This window comes from Pelophylax lessonae (assembly GCF_965119305.1).
Source record: "Pelophylax lessonae genome assembly, chromosome: 1".
Lineage (NCBI taxonomy): Eukaryota > Metazoa > Chordata > Amphibia > Anura > Ranidae > Pelophylax > Pelophylax lessonae.
The window spans coordinates 127,019,740-127,041,056 of NC_138768.1; the positions used below are offsets into that span (position 1 = coordinate 127,019,740).

The window sequence follows — 21,317 nt, forward strand, 5'->3', positions numbered from 1 at the left end:
GATTCTCTGTGTGTTCTGACACCTTTCTATCAGAACCAGCATCAACTTTTCAGTAATTTGAGCTACAGTATCTCTCTTCTATTGGACTGGCTAACACTGGCCGAGTGTGCATCATTGAGCCATGGCCGCCCATGAACCTGTCCCCGTTCTTCCTTCCTTGGACCACTTTTGGTAGGTCCTGACCACTGTAGATCGGGAACATTCCACAGGAGCTGCAGTCCTGGCGCTGCTCTGACCCAGTTGTCAAGCCATTACAATTTGGCCTTTGTCAAAGTCGCTCAAATCCTTATACTTGCCCATTTTTTTTTACATCAATTTTATGGACAACATGTTTACTTGCTGCCTAATCTAACACACACAGTAATTAATGTTATAAACATTAGCGGTCAGTGGTCATAATGTTTTGGCTGTTTGGCTTACATTGTAAAGTAACCTTCACTTTGCCAGCAGAAAATCCTCCACTCCTTTTGGTATATACAATCCCACTGATTCACTTGATCTTTACTGCGTTTTTTTTTACAGTTAACTGCAACTTTCCATCACATTCATTCATTTTTCAGTTTTATGACTCTGGTGATTATATCATTCAGTACATGCTACAACACAATAACCTATTTGTAAACCGCATCATATACTTGGCAATAGATTTTAGGAAACATATCCATCTTTATCAACAGCAAATCCAATAAGAGTCAATTCACCACATCTGGTTATTTGCAGTAACCTTGACAAATGTGGACTTCTTCGACAAACCAAAAAAAATGGGCTTTTTTTCCCTGGTATTTTACTTTTGTGAAAACTGCAGATTTCGTGTTGAGAATTGCTGCTTTTCAAAAGAAAAAGCAATTACAAAGGCTTAAAAGATCAATAGAAATGATGCTGTTGTCCTAAAGAAAATGCAAAATATTGAGACTTGTGTTCTTTTGGTGCTCACCTGTCAATCCAGCAGCAAACGAGGAAATCAATAGCCCAGGGAGAAGGCATTAGAAGGTGTAGTTACAGCAACAAATGTCTATCATCAGCACAGTTTCTCCTTTTAATAGGAGCAGAAAGGGGGATATAATAAAAGCAGTCCCATTCCCTGAGGACGGCTCGGCTCAGATGAAAAAGAGAATTGAAATGCCTTGGTGATCCTTAACCACCATATCCAATATCTATTTAATCTGGGGAAAATTGACCTGGAATAGAGGGTCACACATAATGGATTCAAAGTAACTAACTACACTAAGTGGTTCGAGAACTCAGCAAAAGTGTATGCTAAAAATAAAATATAGAAAAATTTAAGGTTCAATAACTGCAAGGTACAATAAACAGAATTTTTTTATTTTTTAAAGTGGAACTCTATTTATTTTATATATATTTACAGTATCTGACAAAAGTGAGTATACCCTTCATATTTTTGTCGGCAATCGGAGCCGCCTGACACACGTGCCGGCTTCCCCACTGACGATCGGGGGCGTGAGCACGCGGGCGGCGGCACGCGCTCGCCCCCCAGCTCCTCTAAGGCGAGCGACGTAGGTTACGTTGTTTTGCCTGCCCGAGCCACCCTGCCGCAGTAAATAGGCGGCGGGTGGTCGCGAAGTGGTTAAAGATAAAACGTACAAAACAAAGCCTATTGGACATAGCCAGGCATGAGCAGAAAAAAACAACACTGCATACTACTTCACGTCACATCACAGATGTCCAGGCACTTGTGTGTGATGAGCTTGTGCTAAAAGCATATCTCCCATTGCGTAGTATAGTTAAGGTAAGAAAGCACAAAACATATCCACTCACAGTTAGGAAGTTCACCGTCAATGTGCAGGGTCTGGTCGCCTAAGCGCTTCTGCGTTCCACGGTCCGGAACCACTGCTACCGGAAGTGACGTGTGACGCGTGTCTTGCTACGTCACACACCAGTGAGAAAACAGAGTGGGAACCAGGATAGATGTCCAATTTGGACCACAGGCAGTCCATGCGGTAAGTGCTTTTTACCTAGTGGGGGGCCACGGGTATTAGCACCGGCTTCACCAGCACGCCATATCCTGTGAGCACACACCTCCCACAATATTACTGGTACAACTTTTTCGCAAATCTAAATAAAATCTTTCACTCTAGAGTAATCTGTTTTTTTTAGTGGAACACTTATTAGTACCATCTACAGGTATCACTACTTGTCCTAGCACGTTGGCACCTTTATTACATGATGTGGCCCCTTGGCTCCTTGCAGGACCACATCAATTCGTTTTAATGCACTGTGCACTTTTTTAAGTTTCAATTAATTGGACTTACTCAACATACTTTGCACGGCACATGTATATGGTTTTAAGGTTTTTATCCATTGTGCATTGTGGTAGCGCCGGCAAACCAACATATTTGCACCCCTTTCTAAATATGCAATCACCCCAACCCCACACTTCTCTTTTACCACATAGCCCTATTGATCTGGCAACCAATAGATTCCCATTTTTTTTAACATGATCAGGTCACTGTACCTGGCTGTGTAGTCAGTTTTGTGTGTACTAACCTTCTTTGTCTAGAGGACAAGTTATACAAAATTTAGTTAAGGCTGCAAACTAGAGCTGAAATGCAGTGCTCTGCAATTTTGTTTTCATTTGCAGGCAGGCAATTTTTTTAAATTATGTTATCCGACAGTCCTACAGGGGTAAATATCCACTCTCTAAATAGAAAATAGAATGTTTAATCAATGATACTAGGTGTATCTAAAGACAAAACTGTTTTTTTTTTTAAGTTTAATTTTATCTGTTTCCTTCCTGTCTCAGAGGTACAACAGGAAGTTAGGAAAGTTCACTAAAGTAAGAGCAAATCAACAGACAGTTATCGCCAAAACCAGTGTTCTTAAGCCTAGTACACACTACTATTTTTATTTTTTATTTGTTTTCGTTTAACCCAGCGGGTTGAATGAAAAAAATCATTTACAGCTCCAGTCGAATCTGCTGTACTAACAATCTGATGTTAGTACAGCGATCTCCCTTGCTGTGTTATTGTGTTCTGACAGGGGGACAAGCCCCCCCCCCGCCACCAGTCACCCATTGGCTGAGAGCGCTGGTCTGGAGCTGGTTGGCTGCAGGTTTTCCAGCATGCTCGTCCGACAGAAGTCGGCTGAACATCCAGCTTCTGTCGGACTGGCTGCTATACACATGGGCTGAATGTCAGACAGTTTTTATTGAAAAAGCCGATGTCGCCCAACATTTGGCCCATGTGTACTGGGCTTTATTGAAGATTTTGTACTCTAATTGTCTTCCTACTTGCAATACAAAATTTGTGTTTTTCTCTCATTTTCTGTCTTGGTGACAATGGTCACATGAGCAAATACAGGGGATCTCAGCAGCAGTAAAAACATGACAGGGATTTTAAGGGATGTGTTCAGGGCCATGCAACTGGGAGCAGCGGCTGTTTCCATGCAGCCATTGCATCCCATTTGACAGCAATAGGACTGCCTGCACTGGGACGCATGGAACACCTGTACATCCCTGTGCAGGTAATCAAACACACTTATGTTTGCACCATGTGGATGAGGTCTAACCAAAAAGTGGAGAAATGGCTTTGGATCTACTTTTATTATTACTATTTTTATTGTTTTAGAGGCAGCAGACTTTGTAGCTTTTTTTTATTGTAAGATCATTGATATGGTTACTATTTCAGACCCCACTTAATGACCTTCTCTGTATTTTTTAATAGGTTTGCCTCCGCTAGTGATGATGGATCAGTCATGGTGTGGGATCTTCAGGTATTCAACCTATATTTGCTGTCTTGACCTAGTAAACTTTATTAACCTCCTCAGCGGTATTCCCAAGTGTGGCTCGGGGTTAAATTTTAATGCCATTAGCGGTAACCCCGAGCCACACTCGGGGTACCGCCAGGGACCATCGCTGGATCCTGGTAGAGGTTACTTACCTTGTCCCCGGGATCCCGAGATGTGTCCCTGCAGCATACGGCGGCCGGATCTTCCGCCCGATACTGTGAGCCCCTGCTTCCGTCTCCTGCGACGTGACGCTCGCAGGGGGGGGTGGAACCGGCGGCAAATTCAATTAGTAAAACACACAAACACACTGATATATTGTAATCCTATTGGATTACATTACAAAATAAATTGACATGGGTTTGCCCCCAGTGCCCTTTTCTGCAGTTTTACTGTACTTTTTTTATATATATATATATATATATATATATATATATATATATATATATATTTTAACTTATTTATAGTTATTTATTATATTATAATTTATGATTTTGTGTTTCAAACTTTATCATACCCGAGATGTTATAAAGAAGAATGCACAGTAAAAAAAAAAAAAATCATATGTAAATAGTTGATTTGGGCTTCCAGCACTGATTTAGAGACCTTGCGCTCTTCCACCTTCTGTTTGAGGATGCCCGACAGATGCTCAATAGTGTTTAGGTCTGGAGACATGCTTTGCCAGTCCATCACCTTTACCCTCAGCTTCTTTAGCAAGGCAGTGGTTGTCTTAGAGGTGTGTTTGGGGTCGTTATGTTGGAATACTGCCTTGCGGCCCAGTTTCAGAAGGGAGGGAATCATGCTCTGCTTCAGTATGCAACAGTACATGTTGGCATTCATGGTTCCCTCGATGAACTGTAGCTCCCCAGTATGACACTCCCACCACCATGCTTGACTGTAGGCAAGACACACTTGTCTTTGTACTCCTCACCTGTTTGCTGCCACACACACACTTGACACCATCTGAACCAAATAAGTTTATCTTGGTCTCATCAGACCACAGGACATGGTTCCAGCAATCCATGTCCTTAGTCTGCTTGTCCTCATCAAACTGTTGGCTTTCTTTGCATCATCTTTAAAAGAGGCTTTCTTCTGGGATGACAGCAATGCAGACCAATTTGATGCAGTGTGCGGTGTATGGTCTGAACACTGAGAGGCTGACCCCCTTACCCCTTCAACCTCTGCAGCAATGCTGAGAGCACTCCTATGTCTATTTCCCAAAGACAACCTCTGGATATGACACTGAACACATGCACTCCACTCCTTTGGACGACCATGGCGAGGTCTGTTCTGAGTGGAACCTGTCCTGTTAAACTGCTGTATGGTCTTGTCCACCATGCTGCAGCTCAGTTTCAGGGTCTTGGCAATCTTCTTATAGCCTAGGCCACCTTCATGTAGAGCAACAGTTCTTTTTTTCAGATCCTCAGAGATTTCTTTGCCATGAGGTGCCATGTTGAACTTCCAGTGACCAGTATGAGAGAGTGAGAGTGATAACACCAAAATTGAACACACCTGCTCCCCATTCACACCTGAGACCTTGTAATGAGTCACATGACACCGGGGAGGGAGAATGACTAATTGGGCCCAATTTGGACATTTTCAATTAGGGGTGTACTCCCTTTTGTTTCCACCGGTTTAGACATTAATGGCTGTGTGTTGAGTTATTTTGAGGGGACAGCAAATGTACACTGTTATACAAGCTGTACACTCACTACTTTACATTGTAGAAAAGTGTCATTTCTTCAGTGTTGTCACATGAAAAGATATAATAAAATAATTACAAAAATGTGAGGGGTGTACTCACTTTTGTGAGATACTGTACCAGATATATAAGTATAATGACTTTTAACCACTTAAGTTCCAGAAGATTTACCCCCCTTCCTAACCAGGCCATTTTTTGCTTTTTGGCACGCCATTACTTTAACTGATGATTGCACATAATCCTGTTCATAAATGAAATCTATATAATTTTTTCCCCCGAAATAGAGCTTTCTTTTGGTGATATTTGATCACCACTGGGGTTTTTATTTTTTTGCGCTAAAATAATAAGAAAAAAAAAACACATTTTTTACTTTCTGTAATCACTGCTATCAAAAAAAAATTAATAAAAAAAAAAATGTTAAAAATTAGCTTTCTTCATAAGTTTAGGCCAATATGTATTCTGCTACCTATTTTGGTAAAAAAAAAAATATCACAATAATCGTATATTGACTGGTTTACACGAACGTTATAGCGCCTGCAAACTATAGTACATATAATGGAATTTTTTTTTTTATAATACTAGTAATGGTGGTGATCAGCGACTTATAGCAGGACTGTGATAGTATGGCAGGCAGTCTGACACTAACTGACCATTTGTGGAAACCAGTGACACTAATACAGTGGTCAGTGCTAAAAATATGCACTGTCACTGTACTAATGATCTAATCTGGGCAATCAAAGGCTTAAATTTGTGCCAAGCAGTGCTTGGCATGTTTATTGTATGGTGCTTTTACTAAGGGATTTGCCAGTTTTTATTTCCTGCTTTGCATGGAAACAAAAACCAGCACATCCCTGCTGACAGTACAGAGCTGGCACCGCTGATCGGCTTGTGCTGTGAATAATCACAGCACAGCCAGCATCCCACCGTTGCGCGCCCCCTACCTAGAAGTGTGGATCACGTACTAGGTACGTAACCTGGCACAGGAAAGCTGCTCTGGTGCCTTACTCCTACATAAGGCGGTCATCAAGTTGTTATTTAATACCAATAGTGTACAGATTGCTGAATACCATAAGGGGGCCCAAATAAATACACTTTATGGCAAAAAGTTTGTGACCATCACAACTATCCATATGGTTAAACGTATGTGGGCACCCCTCCAAACTGTGAGACTCAAGTATTTGCAGTATAGTACTGTAAATGCTGCAGTTTGGTGAAGGACCTTTTTCTGTTCCAGTATGGCTCTGCCCCTGGGCACAAAGCCAGCTCTGTAAAAACAGGGTTTGTTGAGTTTGATGTGAAGAAACTCCAATGAACTGTACATGGACCTGACCTCAACCCTTTTGAATGCTTTTGGGATGAATTGGAACACCAGGTGTGAGCCTTGTCATCTTGTCCAGCATACATGACTTTAAAAATGCTCTTTTACGAAATTGGGCAAAATTTCCCACACGCTACAATGTAAAATCTTGAAAAAAGCCATATAGATGTGATGTTTGGGTGTCCACAAATATTTGGCCATAGAGTATAACAGTCCTCAAAATTTCCACTCCCCTGCTCGCATTTGGCGAGTGGAAAAGCTCAACGTTAAGTGTTGGGCTGCCTCCGACAGGGGGGGGAGGGGACGAGCGCCACCGGTAGGCGGGGTTGAATGGGAGCCGTTCTCCAAGGGATATGCCAGGGGAAGAGATAGGAGAGGAAGAGGAGAGCCGGCCAGGTCATCACATAGAGATCACCTGCTGATCACCTGCTGTGACAGCTTTTATTTTAATTTTGCGATTCTTGCAGTCACACAAAGTCCTGCCTCTTGGACCGGCTCCTTTGATAGACAGCAGGTCCAATGCCGGGACATGAGATGTCTATCAAAGGAGCCGATCCAGGAGATGGGACTTTGTGACTGCAGGCGCCAAGCAATTTGAATCAAAGATGTCACAGTGGGCGATCCCTGCTCTGTGTGATGGTCCAGCCAGCTCTCCTCTTCTTCTTCTCTCTCTGATCTCCGTTCACTGGTGAGGCTGTGCTGATGGGCACTGGTGAGGCTGTGCTGATGGGCACTGGTGAGGCTGTGCTGATGGGCACTGGTGAGGCTGCGTTGATGGGCACTGGTGAGGCTGCTTTGATGGGCACTGATCTGTACATATATTACATATCCAGTGCCAGATAAGATATAACCGATGAGAATTCAAAAAAGGTATTTATTCTTTTTAACTGTCGTTGGATTAGCAGAAGTAAGAATTTATTTTTTGTATCTTTTTATTATTTATTTTTTAGTTATGTATCAGTGATGTTATAATATTATAATGCTATCCTATATTTCTACTACTTTTCAGACTGGAGAAGTCCTTTTTGAATTCCACGGTCACACTCAGAAGATTACTGCTATAGCTGTATTTCCCACCAGTGAAACTCACCTTGTTAAGGCGAACCTGATACTTACTGCATCATCTGATAAAACCGTAATTGTATCCTTAAAGCTGAAGGTTCATCTGCCTATGTTTTGTCTTCCCTGGTTCATTCTTTCCCCATTCATTAACATTGAACACTCCTTTATTTTAGACCTTGTGATGTCGTCATTACAATGTCTCTGTGCTTCGCTATGCAGTGCAGGCAGATGACAGGTCGGAGGGGCAAACAGAGTTACGTACATAGTTTCCTGAAAATGTCACAGAACCCTGCCTCAGTATTCCTCTCAAGAGTCTTCAGCCCTGATGCAAGCAATGGCCTTGTTCTTGAAAGGATGATGAGAATAACAAAATATCCTGATGGATGGATAGATGTCCTCCAATTAGGAAATGAGGTTGGCTCTATCTGACTTGCCGCACGCAGCTTGTGATGCACTCTGTGAGAAGCCATATATCTCTTAGAGACTTCACTGAAAAAATGTCCTTGGATTTGCTCTTGCTCACTGTGAAAACTACTCCTACTCCTTCTACAGTAATGATGTCTGGATATTCCCTCTCATCTGTTTTTTTCTTTATAAATTCAGCTTTTACCTTTTCAAGCTTAACTGATCAAGCTAAAGCTCGAAGGCGATTGGCTAATATGCACAACTTCTCCAAATTCTGGGTGTTCCAGTTTATTAAATCCCCCCCTAGTAACCTACTCTTATATGCAGCCCTACAAATCCCTCAAACATCTTCCCTGCTATAAAAGTTAAAATGAAAGGCCTGTAGTTATCAGGTGAAGACCTTTTTACCTTATAGTATAATATAAGTAATATGGGGGCCATATTTGCTTTACACCAATCCACTGTTATTAAGCCAGTTATTAAGGGCCCTTTTACACAGCCCAACAACAGAACAATGTTGTCCAATGCAATCCCAACGCATAGACAAGGAATTGTGCATAGTGTGTTCTAATGCACTTTAATGCATCGCAGCTCACTACTGCACACAGAGTAATGCAGAATGATACACAATATCTGTTTTACAACTAATCAAATAAATAATTCTCAAAGCACTATGGAAGCCAGCCTTGAGATACTGTTTTGTTGAATTGAAACCTCAAACTTAGCCATCCAATTACAGAGGAGCCATTGTGATGAATCATTTAAGTGTGTATCCATATTTTCACTTGAGCTGCTGAACAGGTGACTAAGATAAATAAAAAAAAAAAAAAAACACATTAAAAGAAGCCTAAAGCTCCAACTGCTGGCAAAAAGAATACTACACAATATGCATATTTAATTTTATTTACCTCAACTAAATTTTATATATTTTTACCATTTTTTAATTTTTCTATTTTCTCTATATAATAAGTACATAATAAAAAAAAATATACCAAATCACGACAGATTTCCTATTGAGTGCCGGGTCACACTTGTGCGATGCGGGAAGGCTGCGAATTCGCAGCCTGTTCCCGCATCACAAACGCACATCTGCCAGTTCACACTGCCATATGCGATACGCAGGGGGTGTCAATGAAATGTTAACGACACCCCCAGTTTGAACCATGGCAGAGCAGTAACTGAGATCAACTTTTTGAGAACTTGTGGATGTCAACCATCTGGTCCACTGGTCCAGGTACTTTTTTCACATTTTTTGATTTATTGATTTATTTCTTTTTCATTCTTTTTCTGCTTCATATAACTAGAAAACAAGTAGCATATAAAGGCTTACGTATTTATGTCTTTTGATGTGAATTCTGTAGGAATCTTAATAAATGTATTGACTAATCGTCCTTTAAAAAAACATTCCTTAATAGCTCAAGTCAGGCTTGGGATTGTGAAAGTGGACAGCAGTGGCAAAAAACTTCAGATTTCCATTCTACTGTAAAGGTGAGTTAAAATATGCTTTGTATCTGCATTTTTTTAAACAATAGGTCTTTGCGAGTTGGGGCGCTTCTGCCAGCCACTGTAGAGACCAGTTTTTTTGCGGTGCGTTGGTGGATTAAATTATCTTTTCAAGTTCCTTTATATCTGGGAAGAGAACACAAACACCTTCTAAGTGTAGCATGTAATGAGTTTATTAAAGGTTAACTACTTAAGCCCCGGAAGATTTTACCCCCTTCCTGACCAGGGGGTATTTTGCGATTCGGCACTGCGTGACTTTAACGGACAATTGCGCGGTCGTGCGATGGGGTACCTAAACAAATTTGACGTCCTTTTTTTCCCACAAACAGAGCTTTCTTTTGGTGGTATTTGATTACCTGTGCGATTTTTTTGATCATGCGCTATAAACAAAAAAAGAGCGAAAATTTTGCAAAAATAACAATATTTTTCACATTTTTTTTATATGAAATTCCCCAAAAATCTAAATTTCTTAACATTTTCGGCCAATTTGTTTTATGCTACATATGTTTGGTAAAAAAAATCGCAAAAAGCGTATTTTGATTGGTTTGCGCAAAAGTTATTGTGTTTACTAACAAAGGGAAAGATTTTTGTCATTTTTGGTGTTTTTTTTTTTTTTAACGCGTAATGGCGGCGATCTGCGATTTTTTTTTTTTTTTTTTTTTTTTTTTGCGGGACTGCCACATTGGGGCGCACAGATCGGACCCTTGACTGACATATTTGACACCTTTGGGGGTACCAGTGACATTACTACAGTAATCAGTGCTATACATATGCACTGTTACTGTAAAATGACACTGGTAGTGAAGGGGGTAACTTTTTTTGAGAGGGAGGGGTTATGTGTGTCCCTAGGGGCGTGATTCTAAATGTGATTGGCTGTGGCTTGAGCTGTAGGAACAGTGATCAACAGTCCTATATAGTAGAATGATCACTGTTTCTACACAGGGGAGAATGACAGGCGGCTTGTTTACATCAGCCGCCTGCCTTTCTCCCTCTCCACCCGACGATCGCGAGTGACCGGCGGACATCGGGTCCGCCGGTCACACGCGCGGGGGAGTCCGTGACCGCGCGGGAGTGAGAGCGTGCCTCCGGCGGCGTGCGCTCGCTCCCCAGAGCCTCACAGGCTAGTGACGTACCCATGCCTGTGAGGGGCTGACCGCCGCAGTATATGTACTTGCGGCGGTCGGCAAGAGGTTAAAAAGAGTATTACTCACAAAGGTAATAAAATCGTGCATATAGCACTGTAGATTAGGTCCTCAGCATCACTATCCTAGGGGTGCCTGTTTGGTGTGGAAAGCTGTGTTCCCGTGATTGGATGCATCGGTGGATTCAGGCACTTCCTGGGTCTGTGGAACGCACTGCCAGGCAGTTGCGAAGTCACTTCTTGGATGCGTAGGCATAGACGATGCTTTTGCGGAGCATGCACTCCTTCTTCAGGCCGTGACAGTGCCATCTTGGAAAAAGGCTTAGAAGGGCAAACTGGCGGCCGTGGTCAATGGAGACCTGTTGCGGTTTTGTTTGATCCAATAAGCCAATGCTCCATTTTTTTATACAGATATTGGACATACTAATCATAATGGCGTTACAATAAAATATGTAATATCATATAATACAATTATATAATGGGGAATACTTGTTTGTGATTGGAGTGTCTGAGTAATCGACAATTTATATGAATTGCAAAAAACTAGATGTATAAAATATACCATTAATATATATAATGTTAGAGTAGTGGAATTTTGTGTCAGAGGTTAAAAATACATAGTGAAACTATTGATGTATGCCAAATTAGAAACGGGAAGAAAAGAAGGGGAGAGGGAGATTTTCCCTTTTCTTCAGTAAAGCAGTAAAATAGATCCCCTGCAGCCAGCAACAATAAATCCGCCACACAACAATAGACTCTCCAGCAACAATAGATCCTTGCAGCAACAATAGATCCCACCTCAGCAAGAATAGACCCCCCGCAACAATAGATCCCCCACAGAACAATAAACCCCCCACACAGTAACAATGGACCACCCACAACAAAATACCACACCCAGCAACTAAAGATGAACCCCAGCAACATTAACCCCCCCCCCCCCCCTAGCAGCCACAACAGATCTCCCAGCAGCCAGCATCAATAGACCCTCCAGCAGCCAGCAAGAGTAGACCTCTCCATCAACAGTAGATCCCTACCAGCAACATAAGATCCCCCCCACCCCCCCAACTACAATGGACCCACCTGTGACAATAGATCCCCGCAGCAGCCAGCACCAATAGACCCTGCAGCACACCCCTTGCTATTACACACATTAAGTGCTGGAGGTGCATGAACTGCGTTCTCTGCGTTCCTGCTAAAAAAAAAAAAAAAAAAAAGCCCTGGTAATACGATAATGTGGGAATAGACCCTTTCTGGCTTGTTTTGGAAGGTGGATGCTTTAGGGCAAGTCAGCAGTGGCCAATCCCCACATTCTTACAAGTTCCATAAAGATTTGTCTCATTTTTCTGTTGGTTCTCATTTTTATTGTGTATTCTGTTCTGTCGGATAACATGTACAGTTGGTGGTATAAAATGTTATAAAGGTAATGATCCGGTCTTCTTATCTTTTATAATACAGACCTTGATAGTTGTGCAGAGCTTGGATGTCTGGCTTTCCGGTGGGTCTGAGCTCCAGTTGTGGAATCGCAATTTCAAATTCTTGGGGAAGACGGGATTCTTTTCTGATGGAGGTTTGTAAAACAAATGTGTTCTTAACCTCAGCAATCAACTTGATATAAGCGAGATCGGGATGCTTCCATTTGTGATGACCCTCTGACTTTAATACCTCCGATGACCTGGAACAAGTCTGAAGTTAGGGTGAAGTCTAATCTCTTGATTTGCATGCATGTTCTAGATTAGCTCATTTATAAAATATTCAAGAAATTAAATTAGAATGGCAGCCAGAACACAGCATTTTCAAAAGAAATACTCTGCTATGAAAGCATTCATGTTATGTTTAACCCCTGACTGTCAATTTGGTCACATGATTGGTAGCCATCCCACTGGTGTTCAGTCATTAGTATAGACCGAGAGCTGACAGCTTGAACTCTGCTGGGAGAGTTCATTTAGTGCACTCACAGCATAGAATTCTCTGCAGCCCATAGAAGCATATGTGCGGTGTGTGGGCGTTAAACCCCACCCTCGTTGCCACCGCAAATATGCATTACGTGGACAGCAAGAGGTTAAGTATCGTTTTTTTTTTTTTCTTCTTTTTTTTTTTTTTTTTAAGAGACTCTAAGTGGAGAAAAGATAAATTGCTGCAGGTTTAAAGTGCAGGGACTTATGTTGGTTGTATTTTATCTTGAAGAGGTTTTAAGGGCCATTTCACACCATAGAAACGCAGTCCAGATGCGTTCCAGGTGCTTTTCTGCATGCGCATTTTTGATGTGTTTTTGGTGCGTTCCAGTGCATTTTCCCCCTCTTTTTTTCTTAACCTTAAATAAGGACGTGTGTTCCCGTTTGTTTTTGGTGCATTCCGGTGTGTTCCAGTGCGTTTTTGATGTGTTTTGCAGCATGTTCTACTTTTTTTTCTGGAAAGGACTGGAACTCCAAGAACTGGTATGAACTATACCATTGGAAACCATATAACCTACTATCCATGCGTTTTTGATGCAGAAAAAAACACACTGGACTGCATGTGGTGGGAACTGACCCTAAAGGTAAAAGTTTTCCTGCCGTAATACTTTCTCTGCATTAGGGTAACAAAACCTTTACTCGTATCTCCCCCCAGACCCCCCCACCCCCCCTTAAACACTTACCTAAGTTCATTCTTGATCCAGTACTGTGCTTGTCTGCTGTAGCTCTTCACTCCTCTTCCTGGGAGCGATTGGCTCCTGCTGCTGTCACACAGCCCAGCTCAGGAACGTGACTGCATGAGTGTCCCCATAGCATGCGACTTTCTATGGGGGCACTTGCAGAAGAGTAGGAGTGGACAGTGCCGGCGGGGGAAAACAGAAGCAGAGGATTGGGGCCACTCTGTGTAAAACCATTGCACAGAGCAGGTAAGTATAACATGTTAGGTATTTAAAAAAAAGTCTTTAGAATTACCGTATTTATCGGCGTATAACACGCACTTTTTCCTCCTAAAAATGGAGAAAAAAGTAGCAGTGCGTGTTATACGCCGATATGAGAAAAAAAATGTCCAGAAAGCACTAGCAGTGCCGAGAGGTAGAAGGGGGCGGGCAGCGCGAGGTAGAAGGGGACGGGCGGCGCCGAGGAGAAGGGAGGACCGCTGTCATCGGAAGTCCCGCCTCCTATGCCGACGTCAATCATAGGCGCCGGGACTTCCGATAACAGCGCGTCCTTCCTTCTCCTTGGCGCCGCCCGCCTCCTTCTACCTTTCGGCGCTGGATGCTTTCTGGACAAGTGATTTCTTTAGTGGCACTGGCGAGGCTGCAATAATGGGCGCTGGCGAGGCTGCAATTATCTGCGCTGGCGAGGCTGCAATTATCGGCGCTGGCGAGGCTGCATGTAAGAGCACTGGCGAGGCTGCATGTAAGAGCACTGGCGAGGCTGCATGTAAGAGCACTGGCAAGGCTGCATGTAAGGGCACTGGCGAGGCTGCATGTATGGGCACTGGCGAGGCTGCATGTATGGGCACTGGCGAGGCTGCATGTATGGGCACTGGCGAGGCTGCATGTATGGGCACTGGCAAGGCTGCATGTATGGGCACTGGTGAGGCTGCATGTATGGGCACGGGCGAGGCTGCATGTATGGGCACTGCGCTGGCGAGACTGCAATTATGGGCACTGGTGGTGCTGGCGAGGCTGCATGTATGGGCACTGGCGAGGCTGCATGTATGGACACTGTGCTGATGAGGCTGCATTCGTGGGCACTAGTAAGACTACATTTAATTTTTAAAAAAATGTTCCGAGTTCAAAGCTGTTTATTTTAAATTTCAGCTTTTTTCCTGAAATTTCTGCCCTAAAATTTAGGTGCGTGTTATACGCCGGCGCGTGTTATACGCCGATAAATACGGTACTTAAAATTTTAAATATGTATTTTTTGTAAATATGTATTTTTTTTGTTTAGTAAAAGAATAATCTGTTATCTTGCAAAAAAAGCATTGTATAAATAAGTTATACTGGGCATACACTAGCAGAAAAATCATTCAAACTCATTTTCGAATACTGAACACTCAGCTGTGAGAGCAAACGATTTTGCCATCATGTAAAGCATTTAACTTATTCTCTCTGGTGAAGAAGGGAGTTTAAAAAGACACTCCAAAACAATAAGGTGATACCACCCTTCTCCTGCGCTTAGAATCCAAGCTCCCCAACCACACTCCCCACGGGACTCACAAATGGCGTCTCGGATGGCTAAGGTCTTGCTGCCCAAAAAGGACTGGGGTAGTCCAACAGTACTAAAGGCAAAAAGAAACAAAAAAAGGGTGCACCGACCTAGCGCATTATCCTCAATAATAGGCTTTTTATTAAAGTAACATATAAAATGGCTACTCACAAACATAGGTGGAAAATAATCATATCAAGCTCAGTTGCTCCAGTATCAGGAATAGTCCATGTATTAGTCCATAATCCTGTTAAGATGACGGCTAAAAGACACGTGGCCATTCACTAAAATTAGAAGAGAAGCGGTTTAACCTTAAACTGCGTAAAGGGTTCTTTACTGTCAGAGCTGTAAGGATGTGGAATTCTCTTCCACAAGCAGTGGTATCAGCAGGGAGCATCGATAGCTTTAAAAACTATTAGATAGGCACATAAACAACCACAACATAGAGGGGTATACGATGTACTGTTAACTGCAAACACACACATCATAGGTTGAACTGGATGGACTGGTGTCTTTTTTTTTTTTTTTTCCAACCTCAACTATGTAATGACGAAATTCTCATCGATAAATCGTTCAATGGACATAAATTAATTTGTTTTTCATTTGTTTTGTCACATATACCTAGTGCAAACAGTTCGGGCGAGAAACTCATTAACCTTCTTATTGTTCATTTGGCAGAATTTTCCAAACTGTTCCTTCAACTTTTCAGCTCTGAAAAGTTAAAACCATTTTTCTATTTGTGCCCAATAACTGGACGAAAAATGAACAAACAGACCAAATGACAGATTTTCGAATGATTTTTCGGCTAGTATATGGCCAGCATTAAACATTGCCAAGCCTCACAAGAAATAATACAATGAGGAAAATATTGGTTACAGACCAAAAAACTTTTGTTCAAGGAAAATTTTAGACAAATTCAGGAATAAAGTTATACAAATAACTACATACTTACAGTATGTCTGTATCTGATTACAGTATGTCTGTATCTGATTTTAGTATTCATTCGAAAAAGTGAATTAGGTTATTACAACTTTAAGGTGTATGTAGGGCCACAACGTTTTAGTGGCTAGTCACTGCGGCTTGCTTGAAGAGGAAGTAAATGCTGCCTTTTTTTTTTTTTCTGACCTGCAATTGTGGGAAACAAATGCTAGAGGCCGCATCCATCTTCACCCGTCTTCCTTCTAGGTCTCCGGCTGTGTGACTGGCTGGAGCCACGTGACGTCACTCTCGTGCATGCGTGTGGGGCCTCTGGTCACGGCACAGAGCTCTGAAGAAACGGCACGGGTGGTCATTCTTTCAGAGCGCATTTGCTGATGATGTCTTTGGCTGCATATACAGTAAATCTCTCCTAAACGGTGCCTTATTATAGGCTTACCTATAGGTACATTATAGGCTGCAAGTTTAGGAGATTTTTACAGTACCTATATGTAAGCCTTATTATAGGCTTACCTATAGCTACAAACAGTGGTTGGAAGTTTACTTACACTTTTAATGTATTAGTCAGTGGAAACGGTGGAAGATGCAGTAGCTGCAATTAAAGCATATCTTCAGCCAAGTTTTGAATACAGTGGGGAGGATTTTGAACCCTTGTGTAGAGTTCTCTTTGGCGTTGCTGGGAAGATTTTCTTCCACTTCTTGTCTGGTGACATTGTGCCACCAAGACAGGGAGTAAAGAGGGATACAGGTAACCATGAAAACAATGCAAGCACCCACACCTTAGCTTTTCATTGCTCTCTCTATCCTTCTTGGAGATGTTCTTTAATTTCTCACCTAGGTAATAGTTTTGTCAACCGGGCAGGAAATGAAGGGAGATCTGGCCACCAGAAACAATACTTTCCCCTCTCTACACTAAAGAAAACATTTGTGTTGAGTTACAGTTTAAGTTCATATTTTGGAAGCAGAGTCCACTGAGGATCACATATAGGAAAAGTACCTAAAGGTCCTATGTACAGAGTAAGGCAGGAAATTTAAGTCTCTCTGGAGGATACTTTTAAGACTATTGCATGTACAGTGGGTATAGAAAATAATCACCCCTCTTTTAATATAACCATATTGTGTTGCTTTGCAGCCTGAAATAAAGACACACATTTTTTTGTTTTATCCAGCTGTATTTACTAGTGCAACTTATAACATCCAAGTGAAAGTTATAATACCAACATGTCCGAATTTTTTTTTTTTTTTTAAATATAAAACAGAATCACTGGGAAAAGGAACACCCCCTTGTGTCAATATTTAGTTGAACCACCTTTTGGTTTAACTGCAGCCTTTAGGCTCCGTTCACATGTAGGCGTTTTGGGGCGTTTTTGGGGAGTTTTTCTGCTCTAGGATCAGCTCTCAAAACGCCCAACAAGACAAATCCTATTCATTTCAATGACCCCTTGTTCACATCTGAGCGTTTTGACGCTGTAAGCAAAACGCCCAATGCTCAAAAAAGTACATGAGCTTCTTTTTGGGCAGATTACAGGCGTTTTCCATTGGTTTTTATTCAATCTAAAAACGCCTGCACTAAAAACGCCTGTAAATCGCGGTAAAAATCGCGGTAAAAAACACGCGAAAACGCTACGCTCAGGTGTGAATGTAGCCTTAGGGCCCTTTCACACGGGCGCTCCGTATGTCCGCAAATCATCCTATTTTTCATTGCGATCCGCTCCGGCACTTTTTTTTTTTTTTTTTTCACGGAACGGATGACCATTGTGTCATCCGCTCCGTATGTCTGCATATCATCCCATCCGTTTGCGGATGATATACAGACATAATGTAAGTCAATGGCATTGCGGATGTCAGCGGAATACCATCCGCTGACATCTGATATTCTTCCTTTCAGTTCTGTTCCATTTTTTGGAACGGAACAGAACCCTATTTTTCCTCCGTTCAAAAAACGGAAAGGAAGCAAAATCGGATGTCAGCGGTGTCATCCGCTGACATCCGCAATGCCCATAGACTTACATTATGTCCGTATATCATCCGCAAATGGATGGGATGATATGCAGACATACGGAGTGGATGACACAATGGTCATCTACTCCGTGAAAAAAAAAAAAGTGCCGGAGCGGATCGCAATGGGTCCGCTCCGTGTGAAAGAGCCCTTAGTCTGTTAGGATACATCTCTCTGCTAAGTTTGCACATTTAGACTTTGCAATATTTGCCCCCTCTTCTTTGCAGAACTGCTCAAGTTCAGTTAAATTTGATGGTGTCCATTTGTGGACTGCAGTCTTTAACTCATTCCACAGATTTTCTTTTTTTTTTTTTTTTTAATCCGGCTTTATTTTGAATTTTTTTTTTTTTTAACAAATAAATAGAAAAAAAACAAAAAAAAAAAGGAAAGAAAAAAAAATTGAATTCAATCCATTTAGCAAATAAAACATTAATGTCAACGGTACTTTTAATTCTTTGTTGTCAAGCCAAGCCTTCCAAAAGATATCCCAGAGTAACCACTACGCTATATTATTTAGCAATATTTTTAGTATATAAAAAAAGGAAACCTTTCCTTTTAGGGGGCAAGCCTATCCAAGGTAAAAAAAAAAAAGAAAAAACAAATATTCCCTACTCTTTGTCAACTTCGATTGAAACATAGGGCATCTATCAATTTTTTCCATATTTTTTTGCAAACTTCCAGGAGTCATTATGTTGAGTATAGGTATATTTCTCAAACAATACATATTTGCCCATTTCTCAAGGGTAAGAGGGTTGGGTGAAACCCACCGAGAGGCTTTTAACTTGCGAGCTAGAAACTGCATTCTCAAAATAGGCACTGCCTCATCGTATTCCAAGATATTGAAATTTATATATCCAAGGAGACATAAGTTGGGATCTGCAGCTAGCATAGTACCATATATCGAGTTTATCACATCTAATAAATCCTATCAAAAACTGTCATTTTGGGCACTTTCAGTATAAAGGCACCAGGAGATTTGGCACATCTTACACATTCAGGGTTTTCCCTCCTGCTTACTCTATACAGTAGCTCCAGAGTATAATACTCCTTGTTTATAATAATAAGTTGAGTCACTCTATGGGTTGGAGATATCAAACAAGCTGCACATTTTTAATTCTTTGGTCCCATAAATCCCCTAGGGCCACATCAATATGGGTCTCCCACTTTTGCCTGCATGGACTCGGAAATTTAAAAAGCCATGCAGAAAGTAAACGTGCATAAATGTTTTGGAAATAAGATCCTTGGTATTATTTGCTTGGACTATACTATCCAAGATGGGAACTGGATAAAAATGGGCAGTCGGAGCCAGGTCTTGAACCTTCAAAGCATGTCTTGATTGTAAATATTGAAAGAACCACCTCTGCTCCAGACTGTAGTAATATTGCAAGTATTCATTATTTACTATTTATTTCTAGCAGGCTTATTCCACCATATCAGACTCTGAAAGAACATACTGAATCTCTTAAAATATTTCTGTGGAATCCAGCAATTCGAGTTTTGTAAATAGTACAATAATTGTGACATCCATATCATTTTCAAAAGATTAGTATGGCTGGCCACCGAGAGTGGCAGTTTACACCAGACTTTATTTTGAGATTTAAATTTATGCAGTAGTTGTAGCAAATTTTGGGAAATATGAGATATTTAATCTTTTTATTTAATCTTTACATCCACCTTGATCTACAACACTGCGGAGGGGAGAGGGTCCCAGATGGGTCTATTGGGAGAAGTACAGACTTATTCCAGCTAATCCGGAGTCCAGAAAATGTACCAAATTTCTGTATAGCAGACATTGCGGTAACCAGTGATCCTGGAGTATCCGCTAGATAGAGCAACATGTCGTCTGCATACAGAGCTTTTTTTGTCCTCATATTTACCTCTGCAAAAGCCTCTCACCTCTGCTATTTGCCTCAGCATAGCTGCAAGGTGCAAGGGGTTCTATCATTACCAGATCTGGAGGTGCACTGTTTAGTCATTTTAGGATATAGGATCCCCTTCCAAAGTTTCTAATGGAGACTATGTTGAGCTTATAGGATCCATATGTTTTTAAAATTGTTTGATTCCTTAAGCCTAACTGTTACTTTTATGTTACTTGTCCAAAATAGTGTAACTTTGTGTAATTTTTCCTGAAAAGCACTTGCCCCCAGCCTGGGGCCCACTCCTCCTGGCTTGGATGGACCTCCAGGTTGCTTCAGACTCCCCAACGGACTCCGTTGGGTGTGCTGGGGGGTTGGTTCTGCATGTCTTCGGGAGCCGGAGTCTTAAATACACAACTTACAATATACCCCTAGAGCCCTGCGCTCCTTAGAACAGGGACAATTCTGTTCAGCAATATTTGTGTTCATGTTTTCACCATGCTATGCACAGAGACCTAGCTGTATTTTTTTTATAATACCTACGTATCCTTGCCTTATCTGACTACTCTTCCCTCTCCCTTTCTAACCCTCTCCCTTACCCCCTTCTTTCCCTCCCCTCCCCCTATCCCTTCCCTTCCTTCCCGTTCATCCCTTCCCCCTCTCCACCCCCTCCCCCTATTTTTTAACCTTCCTCCCCTCCCCCTATTTTTACTCTTCCTCCCCTCCCCCCTATTCCTACCCTTCCTCCCTTTCCCCACCCCTTCCCCCTCCCCTTCCTCCATTCCCCTTCCTCCATTCCCCCTCCCCTCCCTCCTATTTCCCCTCGTAGAGTTTTTCCTTATTTTTCCTTTCCCTTCATTTTTCACATTTTATTTTATATATTTTTTTTTTTTTTCTGGCAGGTCTCTAGCAGATTATCCAGCAACACCTTACAGTTAGAAATGGGACTCTAAGTATTAGAGCATTTCACTTATTGTCTTTCGTTTGCATTGTTTAATTTTTGATTCCTGCTTTTTCTCTCTTCCAACGCCCTGCTGGAAAATGCGATGTTACTTTATCATCAGAATCGTTTATTGCTTTCCTAACAGTTGTCCATGACAGGTACTGATTGTTTTTGTAGGAGACTCTTCCTGTCCGGGGTGATCCATGTCTCCCCCTCTTCTCATTGGATTAGGATACTCCGTGGCAGTGGGTGGTATCCTTAGGAACCAATGTCTGGCAATAACGCTACCCAGCGTTATGCAAACACGAAACCAAGTGGGTTTTTACACCAATGTTTTATCTTTCTTTTTTTTTGTGTGTTGTTCCCTTCTCCTTGTCTTCTTAATTTTTCTGTTTCTGTTCTACCATTCTTTTTCCTCTCTGCCCCGGAGGCCACTCGCTATCACAAATTCGCTATATCTTTATAGGTTAATCCTTTGGTACTTAAGTGACTGTCCCTAAACACCCAGGGTCTCAATTTGCCCCAGAAACGCACCAAAGTCTTCA

The 21,317-nt window shown here is 41.8% G+C and overlaps 1 protein-coding gene across 1 annotated transcript in view; it reads left to right on the forward strand.

The window, feature by feature from the left end:
* WDR41 (WD repeat domain 41) overlaps positions 1 to 21,317 on the forward strand; it is a 53,309-nt gene that overhangs the window by 14,288 nt on the left and 17,704 nt on the right. Inside the window, exons 3-6 of the mRNA XM_082259216.1 lie at positions 3,681 to 3,729; positions 7,771 to 7,902; positions 9,654 to 9,716; positions 12,328 to 12,439. Of these exons, the coding sequence (XP_082115342.1) occupies positions 3,681 to 3,729; positions 7,771 to 7,902; positions 9,654 to 9,716; positions 12,328 to 12,439 (356 nt within the window). The remainder of the gene's footprint in view (positions 1 to 3,680; positions 3,730 to 7,770; positions 7,903 to 9,653; positions 9,717 to 12,327; positions 12,440 to 21,317) is intronic.